The 15,654-nt window shown below is 39.5% G+C and overlaps 1 protein-coding gene across 4 annotated transcripts in view; it reads left to right on the forward strand.

Moving 5' to 3' along the window:
• The first annotated feature begins 19 nt into the window (after positions 1 to 19).
• The window catches only part of LOC104866250 (OX-2 membrane glycoprotein), a 24,513-nt gene continuing 8,878 nt past the window's right edge, over positions 20 to 15,654 (forward strand). For 2 of the 4 annotated variants that reach the window (XM_010630134.3, XM_019208335.2), the window contains exons 1-4: positions 20 to 241; positions 7,385 to 7,469; positions 10,326 to 10,652; positions 12,878 to 13,150. In XM_010630134.3, the coding sequence (XP_010628436.1) occupies positions 230 to 241; positions 7,385 to 7,469; positions 10,326 to 10,652; positions 12,878 to 13,150 (697 nt within the window). In that variant the 5' untranslated portion in view covers positions 20 to 229. Of the gene's footprint in view, positions 242 to 7,384; positions 7,470 to 10,325; positions 10,653 to 12,877; positions 13,151 to 15,654 lie in introns of those variants that run through there. The other 2 variants (XM_033755893.1, XM_019208336.2) reach the window with 2 other exon arrangements.

Genomic DNA, 15,654 nt, shown 5'->3' on the forward strand with positions numbered 1-15,654 from the left:
CTCTCTCTCCCCACCTCTCCCTCTCCCTAACAACATCACTGCTGGCCTACAGTGTATTGGCTTTTGAGCTTGGAGTGGAGGGGTAGTGGTGGAAAAGGGGACTGTACTGAGAGGAGGCGGAGTAGCAGGTGACGCTTCGTTAGCTCTCCCGCCTACGGAGGAGAACCAGCTTCGGCCAGGCTTGTTTCGTAATCGCTGTGATTGCCTGCGCCTTCTGAGTGAAGCGAGCATGGAGAGGCCGGTGAGCTGGGACCCTTCTGCGGGGAGGGTGCGGGCCGGGGCGGCGGAGGGGAGAGCTGTCCTCCAGGGTTTGTTCCGGAGCTGGGGCCTCGGCACCCTTGTGGCTTACAGCTTTCAGCTTGGCGCTTTCCAGTGCACAGCAAAGGCTTGAATTCCAAAGGCTAGGTTGCTACTGGCATCTCCTGGCTCTCCGCCCCAGAAAGGATGCTTGAGGGCAGGAGCTCGGAGCCTCTTCCCCCTCAAGATCATGGCTGTCCGCTCCAAAAACCGGTCCCGGCTGCTGCAGGGCCTCTAGGCGGCTCCACCCGCGGGTTCCAGCTCCCTGGGGGAGAGTTCAACCCCGATAAATAGCTCCCTAGAAAGGATGGAGCCTGCACCGCTTTCTGGCTTTGTGCTGGCTGCTCCAGGAGAGGGTCTTCCCGGGAGGCGCTGCCTCTGCTGCCTCTTGGCTATTCCTTGGGAAGCTAGGAAACATCCACAAAGCTTCAGCGACGCTTCAGAGAGGGTTGAAACGCTGACCATCCTGTTTCACTGAAGGGTGATTTCAGGATACCAAGAGAGAGAAGACATTTTGTTTATTCAGGATCCGTTTACATTGAAAAAAAAAATCAAGCATACATCCTGTTGGCGTACTTAGATAAAAATCCAAATACGATTAAAGCCTCGAAGTGATATTTTCCCCTACAGCTGACTAGAAAGACCACACAACCAGTTACTGTATTTCATTATCTTCTTAACAAAGGATAATGGTGGTCTGTGAGGTAGTGGTCTGCTGACAGGCTAGATGCTCTTAAATCTCAGACTATCCGCCAATAAGGAATTCTTAACCTATTTTGCAAACAAAAAAACAGGCAGAGAGGTCCATCTTTTCCAAGCCATGAGGTGACGTGGTAGGATCAAGATTTCAACTCAAAAACTTTCAGGGAAAGAGGTATGTATACCTGCCAGATAGGCAGTTGTTAGGTAAGACCCAAGACTTTGTCAACCCTGGTCTAACTGACAAGGGTTATAAATGGATTTCTTTTTCTTTTTCATGATTGGACCCTTCCTTTCTGAATTGATGATTATTTTAGCTAAGTAATACATTTTGGTTTTTGTTAAATCTTGGGCACTGGACAAAGTCCTTCAAATGCTTAATTCTCTTCATATCCCTGTTGGATAAGAACAGCATTGATTTGTGCTTATTTGTGTCAGAAACTGTTCCAGGAACAATATCCATTATTCAAAATGCTTGGAATGGGATGTGTTTCCAGACTTGTTCTTTTTTTTTAAATTTTGTAATATTTACATATGCAAAATATCTTTGGAATGAGGCCCAAGTATGAACATGAAATTCATTCATGTTTCATGTAGAAACTCATACACGTGGCCCGGAAATAATTTCATAGTTTTAGTGTTCCTGCTTTACAATTACAACCCTTTACATGAGGTCAGATGTAGGATTTTCCACTCTGAGATCATAATCATCCTCAGAAGTTTTATATTTTGTAGCTATGAATTTCAGATTTCCTACCTGTGCTTCATTTAGTTTTTAACCATGATGTTGATATTGTTATTTTCTCCAAGTTTCAGAGAGGTAAATAATATGTCTTACCTCACACATCTAATATTTGTTTTAGGCAAAATTTAAGTCAGCCAGTTTGCCCTCCTGGCTGTCATGAAGCAGTGCCTCCTAGGTCACCTCCCTGAAAAGTACAAATCCTCTGCTGTTCAGGATGGTAGCATTTTCAGTTATTCTACATGGACTAGATGGAAAACATTGTATAAAATAAATGTGTATGCTTAATAGTGAAACATCCTTCTGATTCCTTTGGCCTAAATTGCTTTGTTTCTTAATACTGCTGGCTCCCAGTCCATAGCCTTATGTTTCGGTGTGTGTCTGCTTTTTTTCGCTTGACCTAAACACTGATTTTCGCTGTGAAAGCCAATCCAGTCTGAAGTTTCTTATCATAGTCTCTGCTAGGGCCTGCATTTCCATGTGTAAGTGACACATAAAGGTTAAAGAAAAACTGACATGGAAGTAGGATATCCACATTGGTCTACAGCTGCCTTAGCTGAGAATACAACATGCATCAGGTCCTGACAGTAGAGTCAGAGGAAGCACTTGACTGGATTTTTCCCAACTTTCCTACACAGTAAGATAGGATGGAACAGTCTCAGTAAGACTGAGGGAATTTCAAGTAGCGTCTGGCCCAGTTTGACATGAACACTTTTGTTAAACCTAGGGATGTACTAAGTCTTTGAAGTCAATGTGGTACAAGTGGATAAGAAAAGAGGCATGGTGAGCAGGTGGGCTGTAGGCTGCATCTTTCAGGTAGAGCATCATCTCTGACTTCCTAAAGGGCAATGACTTTGTTGTTGGCCTTAGAACTATGAAGACAAGAAAAGTTACAAGGTGAGCATAGAATGATCACAGTACACTTACTATCAAATAATAAAAACACACGTGCAAGCTATAATTAATCCTAAAGACACGAGATGATTTGATTTTAATTCCCTGTGTGTTAGGAATGTAAGAAACAAACAACTTATGCCATGCAGATGAATATCAGTGTGTACCATGATGGCACTACATGAAGTCTAGGTTGAATGTCTAAGTGATTGGGAATCTGTGGTTGAAGACAACAGAACACTGAGCTGTGGGGTGGCCCTCGGGATGGGTCATGAGGAAATAAGACATCATCCCTTCCAGCATATTTGTAGCAAAAGAACACTGAGTCAGAGACTGTGATGGAGAGTCTGCAATGGGAACTGGAGAAGAACCATGCCTCCTCCCAGACCATGACACCTCTGGTGTTTTCACACACACAAGCACCTGCAGGGTATACAAAAGCCCCAGGGGAGCTTAGACTAACCTGATTCTAAGGTTACTCACCTCATTTATCTCCCTTAACAAAACAGTGGGCTCTTTCCCTTATAGATATACCCCAAGGGAAGATGACTCTCAGTTTTTACTAAATGAATCTCTACCGGAGTATATAAAGGTTAGAAATGTATCTTTCATTAAAAAGAAAGGTTACATAATGAGGTTAACATTCATGAATCATCAACTGGTTTGGTACTTCTTTTGTAACCTTTCCCCTATTAAGTTTTGGGTTAAGATATTACTCAAGGGATTTTTTTTTTAAAAAAAGGGAGTGTTAACCAGAACTAGCAAGTGCAAACAGTGAGAAGGAAGGAGGATATTAAAATTGTGGCGCTCCCATAGGATAAGAAAATGAAATCCTTGTGGCAAATGGAGATTCTGACTTTACTCCCTGACCGTAAGCCCTCAAGAATTAAAATCTCTTAAGAAAATAGAGATCCCAGAGAAATTTCAGAACAATCAAAAATACCTAGTTTAGAGTACTGTGGCAAATGAACTATAGCAGAGAAATCATTATATCTAATAGCAATGGCAGAAACAAGGCTTAGTGAAGGCAAACATTAAGAATGAGGTGATAAAATTCTCTCAGATGGAGTACCATTCCTCCACAATAATCCTGACCCTCAACTAAAGACATTTCAGTCGTTATGGTCCAATAGTTTAGAAATGAGCTTCAAGTTATAGCGACAGAAGCAAGAGCTGTTAAGAACGTATACATTCAGAGTGGGGCTCCTACCCTATATTTGTTGTGGCAACAGGATGGAGAAAGACAGAATGATCAAGATATACTGCTAAAACAACAGGATTTGATGGATACTGAGGTTCTTATTGGCTCATAGGAAAAGCAGACAGTCAGACTGTCTATTGCCAAACAGTCAATGTCCCAACCCTAAGAATTAAGCATAGTTAAAACCATGAGGTCATGTTTTAGTATGAGAGTCCCCCCACTGACAAGAGAGTGAACAGAATAGCAGACACAGGTAAGGTGGTGTCTGACAGGTGACAGGAATGTTGCGTGGAGTGTCCAAAGGCCCTGGGCATACGGTGGGCTGTACTTTGAAAGAGGTCATCTTCTCTCATGTCAGACAGTGGGGCTGAAAGACTCAGACAAGATCTATAAGGAGTAAGAAAGTGAACAAAGGAAGGTAAGTCCCCTTAGACACATGGTGAAGAGGCTCAAATCTGATTAGAACACGAACAATTCTAACAACCTAAACAAAAGCATTTCAGAGGAAAAGATCACTTATACCAACATAACTGAAATTAGGCTTGTAAAAAGCGGGACCTAAATAAAAGCAAGTGAGAAGGCATTTCACGTAGGGTAATGGTTTTATAAAAAATGTCAAGGCAGGAAATTGGGTGGTGCCTTTGGAAGTGAACCAGGCTGGCTTGCAAAGAGGGGATGTGTAGATACGCATCAGAAGATGAATTTACGGGAAAAGAAATATTAGGCTGGAAAATTTCAATTATTTTCTCTATAAAGCAAGGCACTATAGTAGGATTTTATGGGGCGATAACTTGTATAGGAGAAAAATTTAAGGAAAATGAATTTGTCTAATGGTATGTAAATAAGTACATAAACTGGATAGTCAACTTAATGGTGTGGGGAGGTGTATCTGCCTTATCTACCATTGCCTCCAAAGCACGTAGCACAGTGACTTGCGTGAGATCCAACTCAACAGAGATGACCTATGCTTGATTAAACAGAAGAAGTATTGGTCGAAGATCAGGTAGAAGACAATTGCCCAAATGCCTAGTATTGCAAGCTGAGGCTACGGCAGGGAAGATTAGGAAAAGGGCTGCACATAGAAGCATTGCCTGGGTAGTGGCCAATTACATGTAATTAATACGAGAGAGGATAAGAAGTCCAGGATCATTCAAGTGCTTCGAAAGAAAAGTCTAAAAGAGAAGTTGCTTTGGGTAAAATGAAGCTACTTTGGTGTTATTCATTCAACTGAGAACACGTGGCCCAGAAAGAAAACATAAAGGCCCTTAAGCAGGGAAGAGCTCAGCGGCAGAAGGCAGTGAAAGGATGACGAAGTGGGGCACTGTGTGTGAGGAAAGCAGAACGACCAAGACTAGAGGGCACACGTGTAGGGGCTGAGCAGCAGACGTGGCAACTGGGAGGCAAAACTCAAGGACCACGTGACAGGAGCTGCTTCTATTTATTTTACCAGTAGTGGTTCCAGATAACTATGAAGTGGCTGTCAGAGATTGTCTGGCTCTGTTGAAACTTGGTTAAATGTTTATCACATAGCAGTTACAAAATGAATTTACCATATTTTTCTAGGGCAATGAAGCAAGGAGTACTGTGTGAATAAGACTTTAATAATCCCTTGCAATAGGGATTTGGTCACCACAGTAACAACATCATTTCATAATATATATTTATGTGTCTCTCTCTTTTTTTTTTGAGACAGGTTCTCACTAAATAGTTGAGACTGACCTGGAGCTCACTATGTAGCCCAGGCTGGTCTTGAACTCACAGCGATCCTCCTGCCTCAGCCTCCTGTGTACTGGGATTACAGGCGTGAGCCACCACACCCAGCTTATGTGTCTAACTCTTAAAACCAATAGTCTCTTATACATAGGGAGGACAAATGTTGAGCTCTGGAGCCAGACTGCCTGGGTTTCTTTGATTTTTGTTTTGTTTTGTTTTGTTTTTGGTACCGTAGATCGAACTCGTGTCTTTGGGCTTGTGAGGCAGGTGCCTGAACCACTGAACTAAATCCCCAGCCCCTTGAGACTGCCTGGGCTGCCTGGGTTTAAATCTTGGCTGGGCTGCTTCCTTTCTGGTGACTTTGGAAATGTTCTTCTCTGTGCCTCGTATTCTTCATTTGGGAAATGATAGTAATCATAATCATAATGCCTCCTTAGTAAGTTCACATGAAGTGTTAAATTCTAAGAATACTTTATTGAATAATAAGTATTCAATAAATGCTAGTATTGTTTCCATTAGTAGTGTAGTTACCCTTATGGGAGATATAAACTGGATTATAATTTTGATGTGTTATCTCACATGTTTTGATTCTAGATATCTATTTTTCCCCTGATTTTAAATCATACAGTTAAGTACCATCTTAGAAGAGAAACACTACCTCAGAAAAGCAAAAAAAAAAAAAAAAAGTTTCAGGAGCCAAACTTTCATGATAATTTTAGGTGAACCATTTGAATTTCAAAAGCCTAAATGCTGAATGACAAAGAACAGAAAATTCTTGCCAGAAAGAGTTCACTGGAAGAATTCAGGGTGCTGGGGGAAGTAGCTTTTCTGCCTGGAGGGGAGACAAGTGTTTTCCAGGATGCGAGAGGACAGAGAAAGTGAATCATGTCTGTGGATGGGCAACAGCTTATATTCTCAAACGGAAGCCTTGTGCTTGGCCCCCAGAGGTAGGGAGACTGATGTGAGTGCATCTTGGCAGAGCCTTGTGGAATTTTGCTTTGTCTACCATAGGGAGAAGCCAAGACTACGTCTAGAAGAACAAACTATACTGAGTACTTTAAAAAGGACAGAGAAACTTACACTTTTTAATATACCTTTAATATAGAGAGATGGAAAAAAATATGACGAAAGGTTACCTTTCTTGCCAGTCTTCCTGAAAATGACACGTGTAGATGAAGAGATTCAGGAGGCAACTGGAGAAAAGTTCAGCGACTGTGTCTTGCCTCTTCACTTGATAGCAAGATGATGCTGAACAACATTCCCTTAAATCGCACCATTGCTTGTAAGAAGGGAAAGAATTTCTGTAAAGATACATGGAAATGAAGTAATGAGGACAAAAGTAAATCAAAGCCAGTCCTGGTTGTTTTTAGTGGTGCAGCTCATATATGATTTGCTGGGAAACGTGCCTCAGCAAAGCGCCAGGCACTCACATATGCTTGAGTTTCCCCTTCAGTTACCTTCTTAATATTGACAGATGTGAACCATTCAGGAAGGGGTGCTCTCTGCCCTTTGTGCTCCCTGGGTGTTTGGTATTTATTTAAGGCGGTTTATTTCCTCAGTGATCTTTGAGGCCTTTCTCTTGACAGCGGTAGCTTTAGAGATGAGGCCTCAAATTTCGAGGTATTTTGATGTTATGAAAAAGCCGTATCATGCCTGTTACCTCCCCATAACCTCAGCTTTTTTTGTTTTTTGTTTTTTTACAATTTATAGCTTCTGGTTCTGCTTCCACAAAACCAAAGTTCTGTGGTGGGTAGAAACTGAACTAGCAATTAGATTGAAGGTGCCTTGGCTTTATCCCATTGCAAACCCCACTTCTGTACTTTGCTTCCTGTCTTCAGGCGTTCTTCGGGAGGCTCTTCTGTCGTCTGTCTACCTACAGCCTGATCTGGGGCATGGCAGTGGTGGTGTTGTGCAAGGCTCAAGGTAAAAGACATTCAACTTTCCTTGGCTGCTACTGCTCCTGCTGTGCTGGTTCTGTTTGTCTGCAGGAAACGCCGAAGCATGGAATTTGCTTTGAAGAGTGGGAGTGCTTCTCGCTACTCTCCCCATTTTCTATTTTCAATGCAGAATAACAATTTGATATTTAGAAGCTGTTTCGATAAATAAGCCAGACTTGGGGAAAAATATCCTCCACAAATTAAAATGTAATGTCATTTTTTTTAATCCAGTAACTTGAAAAATTTAAACATCATAATTCCTTGCCTTTATAAGGATAAAGGCGTGCTTGGGGGAGTATAATTAGCTACAGTCTTTTTGGAAGATAATCTGGCAGTAAGCCTTAAAGTGTGGTTTGTCATCTTTTTATAAAACAAAACCAAAATTATGAAATAGGGTATATAGATTGATTTTACAGTGCCAAAAAATGTGCCCATGTCTTCTATTTATCTGCTGAGTTTCCTTGTTCTTCTTGCTCAGTTCTGAGAGAGATCACTGCTCCCTTTCCTGCTGTCCTTTTATTAAAAATCACTTTCATTTTTATGTTGCTCAGCAACCCAAGGCAGTGCTGGCCTTGGGTGGGCGGCTTCGTGCCTGTCCCCAGCTCTGTTCTGCAGCATCTGTCACAGGATTTACCATCTGACTGGTGAGATCAGAATGAATCCACAAAGTAGCAAAGAATCATAAATTTTCCACTAAGTATTTCCATCACCAAGGAGGGGAAAAAAGAAAGAAAAGAAAACACCCAAGAGTTGAAAACTGGTTTTGCTCTTCTTTCTACTCTGCATTCTAAAAGCAACAGTTTTTTTTTTTTTTTTTGAAATTTTTGCCATACACAATTTCAACAGCTTGCAGGAAGTATCACCTGCGAAGAACAGGTACTCTCTCCCAGCACCCTCTCCTTCTGGGAGCATTGTCCTTACATTTCCAGCTGGGCATCAAGACCTAGGACTTGTCCCCTCATGTTACTGGGGAGTTGTTTGTTTGGGAAGCCTTTTTGTACTTACACTTGCTAACATTTATTGATTGTATTACTCTTAAAAACCAAGGGTTAGTGTTTTTGGTCATATCTACCTTGGTGTGTCATCTCATTAATTGGTACTTTTATCTTCATTAATTCACTCCTGTATTTCAAATGAGAGAGTAAGAGTTTGAGATGTCAGTTTATATTCATTTTTCAGCCTCTCTTGTTCTCTAGTAGATGTAGTTGAGATTAAATCTGTGCCTCTATGAAGTGCTTTGCTCATTTACACAGATTTGCAACATAGTATGCTTTCGTGTCATCTAGTTTTAGTAATATATGATTTCCTCTTTGACTAAAGAGTTAAAAGCGGTGTGTTAATTTCTTATTTTATTACATTGTGAATAGTTTCCAGGATGCAGGGTAGCAAATTTTTGTAGCTAATTTCAGGTTGAATTTTGGGAAATATTTTATGTATCTTCTGAAAAGATATATTCTCTCTGAATAATATATACATATTTAATTAATATATACACATATAAATACATATCATTTATATAGAAATGTGATATATTTATATCAAATGCATAAAGTACATATACAGATATACATGCTTTTCAAATTTTCTGTAGCCTCATATTTCACTTTTTTGCTATAATGATTTTTTTTAATATATGGAATTGATGATTGTGAGAGATGTGTAGAAATCTCACCAATGATGATTTTGTGCTTATAAATTTAATTTTATGATTTTATTTGTTTTTACTTTATATACTTTTGAGTAAGGTTTTGAGGTACATGAAGGTTCATCATTGATATATCTTATTTTAGAGTGCTCCTTTCCTCGTTTTGTAAAATAATTGTTCTTCCTTACAGTGCTTTTATCTTCCATTCTTCCTTTTCTCTCCTTTTTACAAAGTCCTATTGGAGTGATACTGAAACTTTGAAACCTGTTCATTTATTATTTTTTTTAATCTTTCATATCCTTAGGCTTTTGAGGTAAATTCTGGAAGAATTCTGTAGCATGGACTTCCTGCCTACTAATTTAGTCATTACTGGTGTCTTTTCTGCTAAGGGATACTTGTTACTATAGGAGGAGTTCCCATTAAATTGTCTGTAATGGTATAAGTGGCTTCCATAGCAAAGGAGAGGAAACTATTGCCTTAGCATTCAATGAAAATGGGGCACATATGGATGTCATTTGGGTGTGAAAGCTTTAATGCCTTCTCAGGAGCAGCAAGCCTCGCAGAGTACTGTGCAGTATATCTTTCTACCTTATGTGCCTATATTTGCTTCTGCTTTCCAGAGACAGACATCTTTATGCTTCCTCTTTCCTTTGTAAGGGGTGTGTGTGTGAGTGTGTGTACAGGATATATAGAACTGCTACATCTTCTTTACTTAAATTGATTACTCCACTTGGTGTTTTCTTTTTTTTGTTTGTTTGTTTGTTTTTTTTTTTCCGTACCAGGGATTGAACTCGGGACCTTGCACTTGTGAGGCAGGCAGTGGAACCACTTAGCTAAATCCCTAGCCCCTTACTTGGTGTTTTCTTGATCCTTGCTTCTAACTTACTTTCTATCCTGTCTGGCACTTTGCATCTTTAAATTTGTTCTACTTCTTTTTCCAGCCTACAAAAGTCTTGAAATTTTCTCCTCCCTGAGCATTTTCATTCTTGTTATTATATTCTGCTATTCTGCTTTTAAAGATTGAACAAACATATATTTATTTACCAACATATACAAATGCAAATAGTTTTTTGTTTTCTTTTTTGCATTAAATTTTTTTTTACTTTCAACCTGCATTATACTTGTTATCAGAAAAATATGTATACGTATACATGTATTACAGTTTTAAAATGTAAGTGTTCTTTTATTGTACCATAGTGCAAGTGGTGACCCAGGATGAAAGAAAGCTGCTGAACACACCAGCAACCTTAAGCTGTTCTCTGCAAACTTCCCAGGAAGTCTTAATTGTGACATGGCAGAAAAAGAAGGCTATAAGCCCAGAAAACATGGTCACCTACAGTGAGAACCATGGGGTTGTGGTCCAACCTGCCTATAAGGACAGGGTAAACATCACCGAGCTGGGATTCCACAAATCAGCCATCACCTTCTGGAACACAACACTGGAGGATGAAGGTTGTTACATGTGTCTCTTCAATACCTTTGGCTCTGGAAAGATCTCAGGAACACCCTGCCTTACCCTCTATGGTGAGAATCTCTGAGTATCCATTGTTTCTGCTGGAAAATACTGTTTCCAAGAATATTTGCATGGTTATAGTGTCTAGTTTCCTAATCACAGGAAGGTTCAATAGAAGACACTTAGCTTTTCATGTTTAGTGTAGCGATTGTTATAGATTTGTAGAGTGTTAAGTAGCAATCATGTAACCCTAAAAAGTCCTATCTGCTATCTTCAATGGAATTTCTATGCCTGGAAAATAAGTGTGAAGTCTTAACTTATCTCTAGAATCCCTTACAACTTTAACCTTTTGGATCTAAAAACAGAATCAGATTTGGCTAGCATGAAGTCTATTTGGGGTGGTACTTTCATTCTGCTTCGAAATAGCTGTTTCAGGACTGATAAGGGCGGCACACACAAAAAGGAGGTTCTTTATGTATGAAATGATGCTAGCTAGCTAGGGATATAACTAGTTACTAAGCTTTCTTTTAAAATCCAGTGCTTAATTTAATGACATTTCTTTTCTCTTTACTGACACACAGCCGAGATGAAGGATTAGTAATTAGAAATAAGGTATAATTTTGGAGCATTGGACTCCTGGTGGTTTAAGGAGAGAGAAGACAAATCTATGTAGGGTTATTAGGAATTTTAATATTTAATATTGAATCTTAAAGCTGAGACTTTAAGCATGACAAATATATTTTCACAGGAGAAAAGAAAATTAAGTAGGTAAGAATTCAAGGGAGTTATGCCAATGCCAAATGCAGGTTATTTTCACTTATTTTGCCTGTAATGAGGCCTCTCTGCAGAATATTGTCAGTCTTTTTTATCAACTTCTACTTTTCCTTCATTCTCCGCCTGTCCATCTCTCTCCTTTCCTCCTTTTTTCCTTCTATTTCATAATCTCTTACTCCTTCCTACCTCTTTTTTCATTTTTCATTTGTTTCATTTTGCTCAATTCTGTTCCTTTTTCTTCTCTTCTTCTTTTTCTCTCATCATTCTTCTACTCCCCTCCCTTACTCATAATCTTTTGAATTTTTCCCAGAAAATCAAACTCCTCTGAAGCTTTTGGCTGGCAATACTGTTCTCTTCCACACTGATTCTTTCTAAGCACACCTTATAGCTTCCGTCTAAGCCATTCTTTGATACCCTAGAGGACCCTGACATTTTGTCTGGCCACACGATCCTATTTACCTGTCTTCACTTTCAACTCTTCTTCCACTGTTTATTGATATTTGCAATCTGGGCCCACTTTGGGCACAGCTGGGGTTCCACAGCTCCACTCCCTCCAGCCTCTGCTGTCTACCCACCTCTTAAGCCTAAAAGCACAGACCAGCTTTCATTTTAGCATTCTCCTGTAATAGTTATGTGGGCTCCAAAGTCAAACACAGAAAGAATGGTCTGCACTGCTTGGCAGAGGCAAATTATACATTCCAGAGAAAATGAAGTCATTAGGTAGTGAATTTTTAAAAGGGAACAGGCTACAGCTGGCCTGAAAATTATCTTTTTCTCCTAAGTCACTTATTTCCCCTTAACTCTACCAGGTGATCTCCAAGGTCCTGCCAACTACTGTGTCATTCTTTGATTTTTCTGGCTATGGGCTATGAAATCCTAGTTTGTGCTTTGTGCAGATCTTCCAAGCAGGCACTTTCCAAGTTTTTTCCCTGCGGCTTGTTTACTGGTCCAGCTTCAAGCATAAAATGGCCATCGCCAAGCAGCAACCCTTCTTTGGGCTCTCCCATATGCCAAGCAGCAACCCTTCTGTAGCTGCTCTTGTGGTTTTGGTCGGTGCAGTTTACAGATATGGAGGTACCCATTGGGAGTTAAAATCTCGTTATTTGAAGTGAATTCCCAAAGGAAGGCGGAGATGCTGGATTGCTCCTCCAAAAGGAGAAAAGAATAATTATCCTTTGGCCTGTTTGGGAAAGAAAAGTATCACATGACTTCTCAATATCTTGTGTCCATCCAGTCAACTCTTCTGGAGAAAAACAACATACAGTGCTTTTCCCATCACGTATTTGGACAGAGCCACCCTGCATTCCTCAGGTTAGGTAATGAGACAAGAAGAACTGAGAAATGCCCAGTGGGATGGGATGGTATGTGCCGCCTTATCTGCCTAACCTTCACAACTTTCTGTGATAATCTTTCAGTTCTGTGAGGAGAATTCAGAACTCAAACGAGGTCCTTTACTGATGGTAGGTCATATATATGTATATATATATTTTTTTTTTATTTTTTATTTTTTTTTTTGTCCCAGTACAGCCCATAGTATTCCTTGACTACAATTCCTTTGAAGACCAACTAAACATCACTTGCTCTGCCACTGCCCGCCCAGCACCTTTCATCTCCTGGAAGGTCAGTGGGTCAGGGATTGAGAATAGTACTGAGAGTGTTTTGCATCGTAATGGGACCACATCTGTCACTAGCATCCTCCGGGTCAAAGATGCCAAGAGTCAGGTTGGGAATGAGGTGACCTGCCTGGTCCTGCACTTGGGAACTGTGACTGGCTACAAGAAGACTCTGAACAAAGGTAAGAGAAGTTGGCTAAAGATAGATATGTTTGCACTATGGATACTGATAAGGAAGGTGGTAAATGTTTCTTAGGATCTTTCATCAGTTCAGCAAAAGAGATGACTAGAGGAGAGAAAGATGTTAGTAAGGAAAAGAAAGAACTGAGGAAGCAAATAAACCAAGTTTTATAGTAATCTCCTCCTGTTCGCAGGGGATACATTCCAAGCACCCCAGTGGCTACCTGAAACCCCAGATAAGACTGACGCTTACATATGATATTTCTCCCACACATATATACATACATATAAAGTTTAATTTATAAACTGGGCACGCTTAGGAATTAGCAACTACAGTTACAAAATAGAACAATTTCTTATAATAATATTCTTTCATAAACATTTGTGCTTTAGGTACATTATTAAATAAAACAAAGATTACTTGAACAGAAGCACTGTGATACTGTGACAATTGGTCTGATAACCAAGTGTGCTATTAAGTGACCAACAAGAGGGTAGAATATACAGTGTCAGTACACTGGACCAAGGTAGGATGTAATAGGTGGTGTGAGATGTGAGCTGTTATTATATAACTCAGAATAGTATGCAATTTAAAATTTAGGATTTGTTTGTGTCTGGAATTTCCCATGTAATATTTTTGGGATACAGTTGACCATGAATAACCAAAATCATGAGATGTGAAATCATAGTTATGAAATACTGCTATACTTTGGTAAATATGAAATGCTTTTATTGATATCCATTCATTTGTTTCTTTCACTCTGCTAAGATTTACTGAGTGTCTATTTTATACCAAACTTTGGGTTGAGCACAAAAAATACAGAAATGAAGAGTTCCTGCACTCACAGAACTTGAAGTCTATTAGGGAAAACAGAAAAGTGCCTGGGCAGTTGTAAAACTGCATGTTGAATGTTTCCATAAGAAAGTCATGATGCATGATGGCAGATCTACAGGTGGGAGAGGGAGGCATCAGTTCAGCCTGAGGGGAATCAAGTTTTCTGGAGGACACACATCTGTGGCAAAAATCTCTGCATTATGTACATTATGGAAATGCTGCTCTGATGTATCTTTATCACTCCTTTTAAAACAATCTACCTCAGGGGCAGGGGATTTAGCTCTCACCTGCCTCCTAAGAGCAAGGTCCTGAGTTCAGTCCCTCATACCAAAAAAAAAAGGGACCTCCATTCAGGCTCCCCCTTTACTCCTTTGTGTTTTCTTTTAAGCCACTATCTCTGGGTCTTGGTAACACAAAATATGAGAATTATTCACAAAAAAGAAAAGGGAGCAGTGATGTTAGAGATAAGATATTTTAATGATAGCCACAATTTTCTTTCCCTGTGTAAATTTGAGCCACTAACTCTGGACAAAGCACTCAATAACAAGGATCCTTAAAATATTACTGCTCTTTGAAGGGGAGGCCTTTTTAAAACAATAAAATGTAAAGGGCTATGCATGCTTCATTGGTCTAGCCTCTAAGGAACATCTCCTGAAGACCTTTTTAGGGTCCCTGAAAAAAGACTAATCAGAAAGTGACTATTTAAATTTAGTCGGTAAAGCTTGCTGGGTCCGATTTGGGTATTTGTGAAGAGATCCTTGGGTTTATGCAAAGCAAAAAAAAAGTAAATCTCCCTGAAAAACAAGAACCTGAAGAAGAACATAACTTCTTTTCTAGGAACACTAAATTTGATTTATATCACATATACTGTTTAATTACATTTTATAATGTTTGTTTATTCTTTGAGCATTTACAAAAATCTTTTGTGCTAAAAGCATGATGGAACTGCAGAAATTAAACAAATCCCTGTCTGAAGATTTTCAGTTAAATTGTGGGACATGACATTTTATTATGGAAGAGTTGAAAGGAGGGGAGGGAAAGGAGGGAAGAAAAGAAGAATCAAGATATTGATAATGAATATTATCATTATGTATATCTAAAACATACCAATAAAATTATAAAAAAACATAAATTTCATTATGGAGAAGATTCTGGGCATTTCCACATCAGGAAGTCTTTCCTTTGCCTGTGTTACAAGGTGATACCAAGGAGCTGATATTTAGTTCAAGTTGGGTTTAATACTACTGGAAAGAAATTTAATAACAAAGACAGAATTGAAGAAATGCAATAAAAATGTTGAGATGAGTTATTTCTGAGGGTTGAGATCATGAGATTCATGGGTTTTTTTTGTTTTTTGTTTTTGTACCGGGGATCGAACTCTGGTCCTTGCACTTGCGAGGCAGGTGGCACAACCACTGAGCCAAATAAATCCCTGGCCCATTTTTCTTTTCCTCTCAGTATATTTCAAACTTCTTCAGTAAATGTATTACCTTAATGGAGAGTGTGATAAAGACCATGGGCTATGGAGGCAAACAGGCTTTTGACTAAATCTTAGCTCTTCTATTTATTGTGCTGACATTTTGTTTTGTTTTGTTTCTTGTTTTTTTTTCATCCCCCTCCTCTCAAATCCCCTCCCCTCCCTATGTACAAAAGCTTTGTTTCCATTTTCGG

The sequence above is a fragment of the Fukomys damarensis genome, unplaced genomic scaffold, assembly GCF_012274545.1.
Source record: "Fukomys damarensis isolate Sample0158 unplaced genomic scaffold, DMR_v1.0_HiC HiC_scaffold_24, whole genome shotgun sequence".
In the NCBI taxonomy this organism is placed as follows: Eukaryota; Metazoa; Chordata; class Mammalia; order Rodentia; family Bathyergidae; genus Fukomys; species Fukomys damarensis.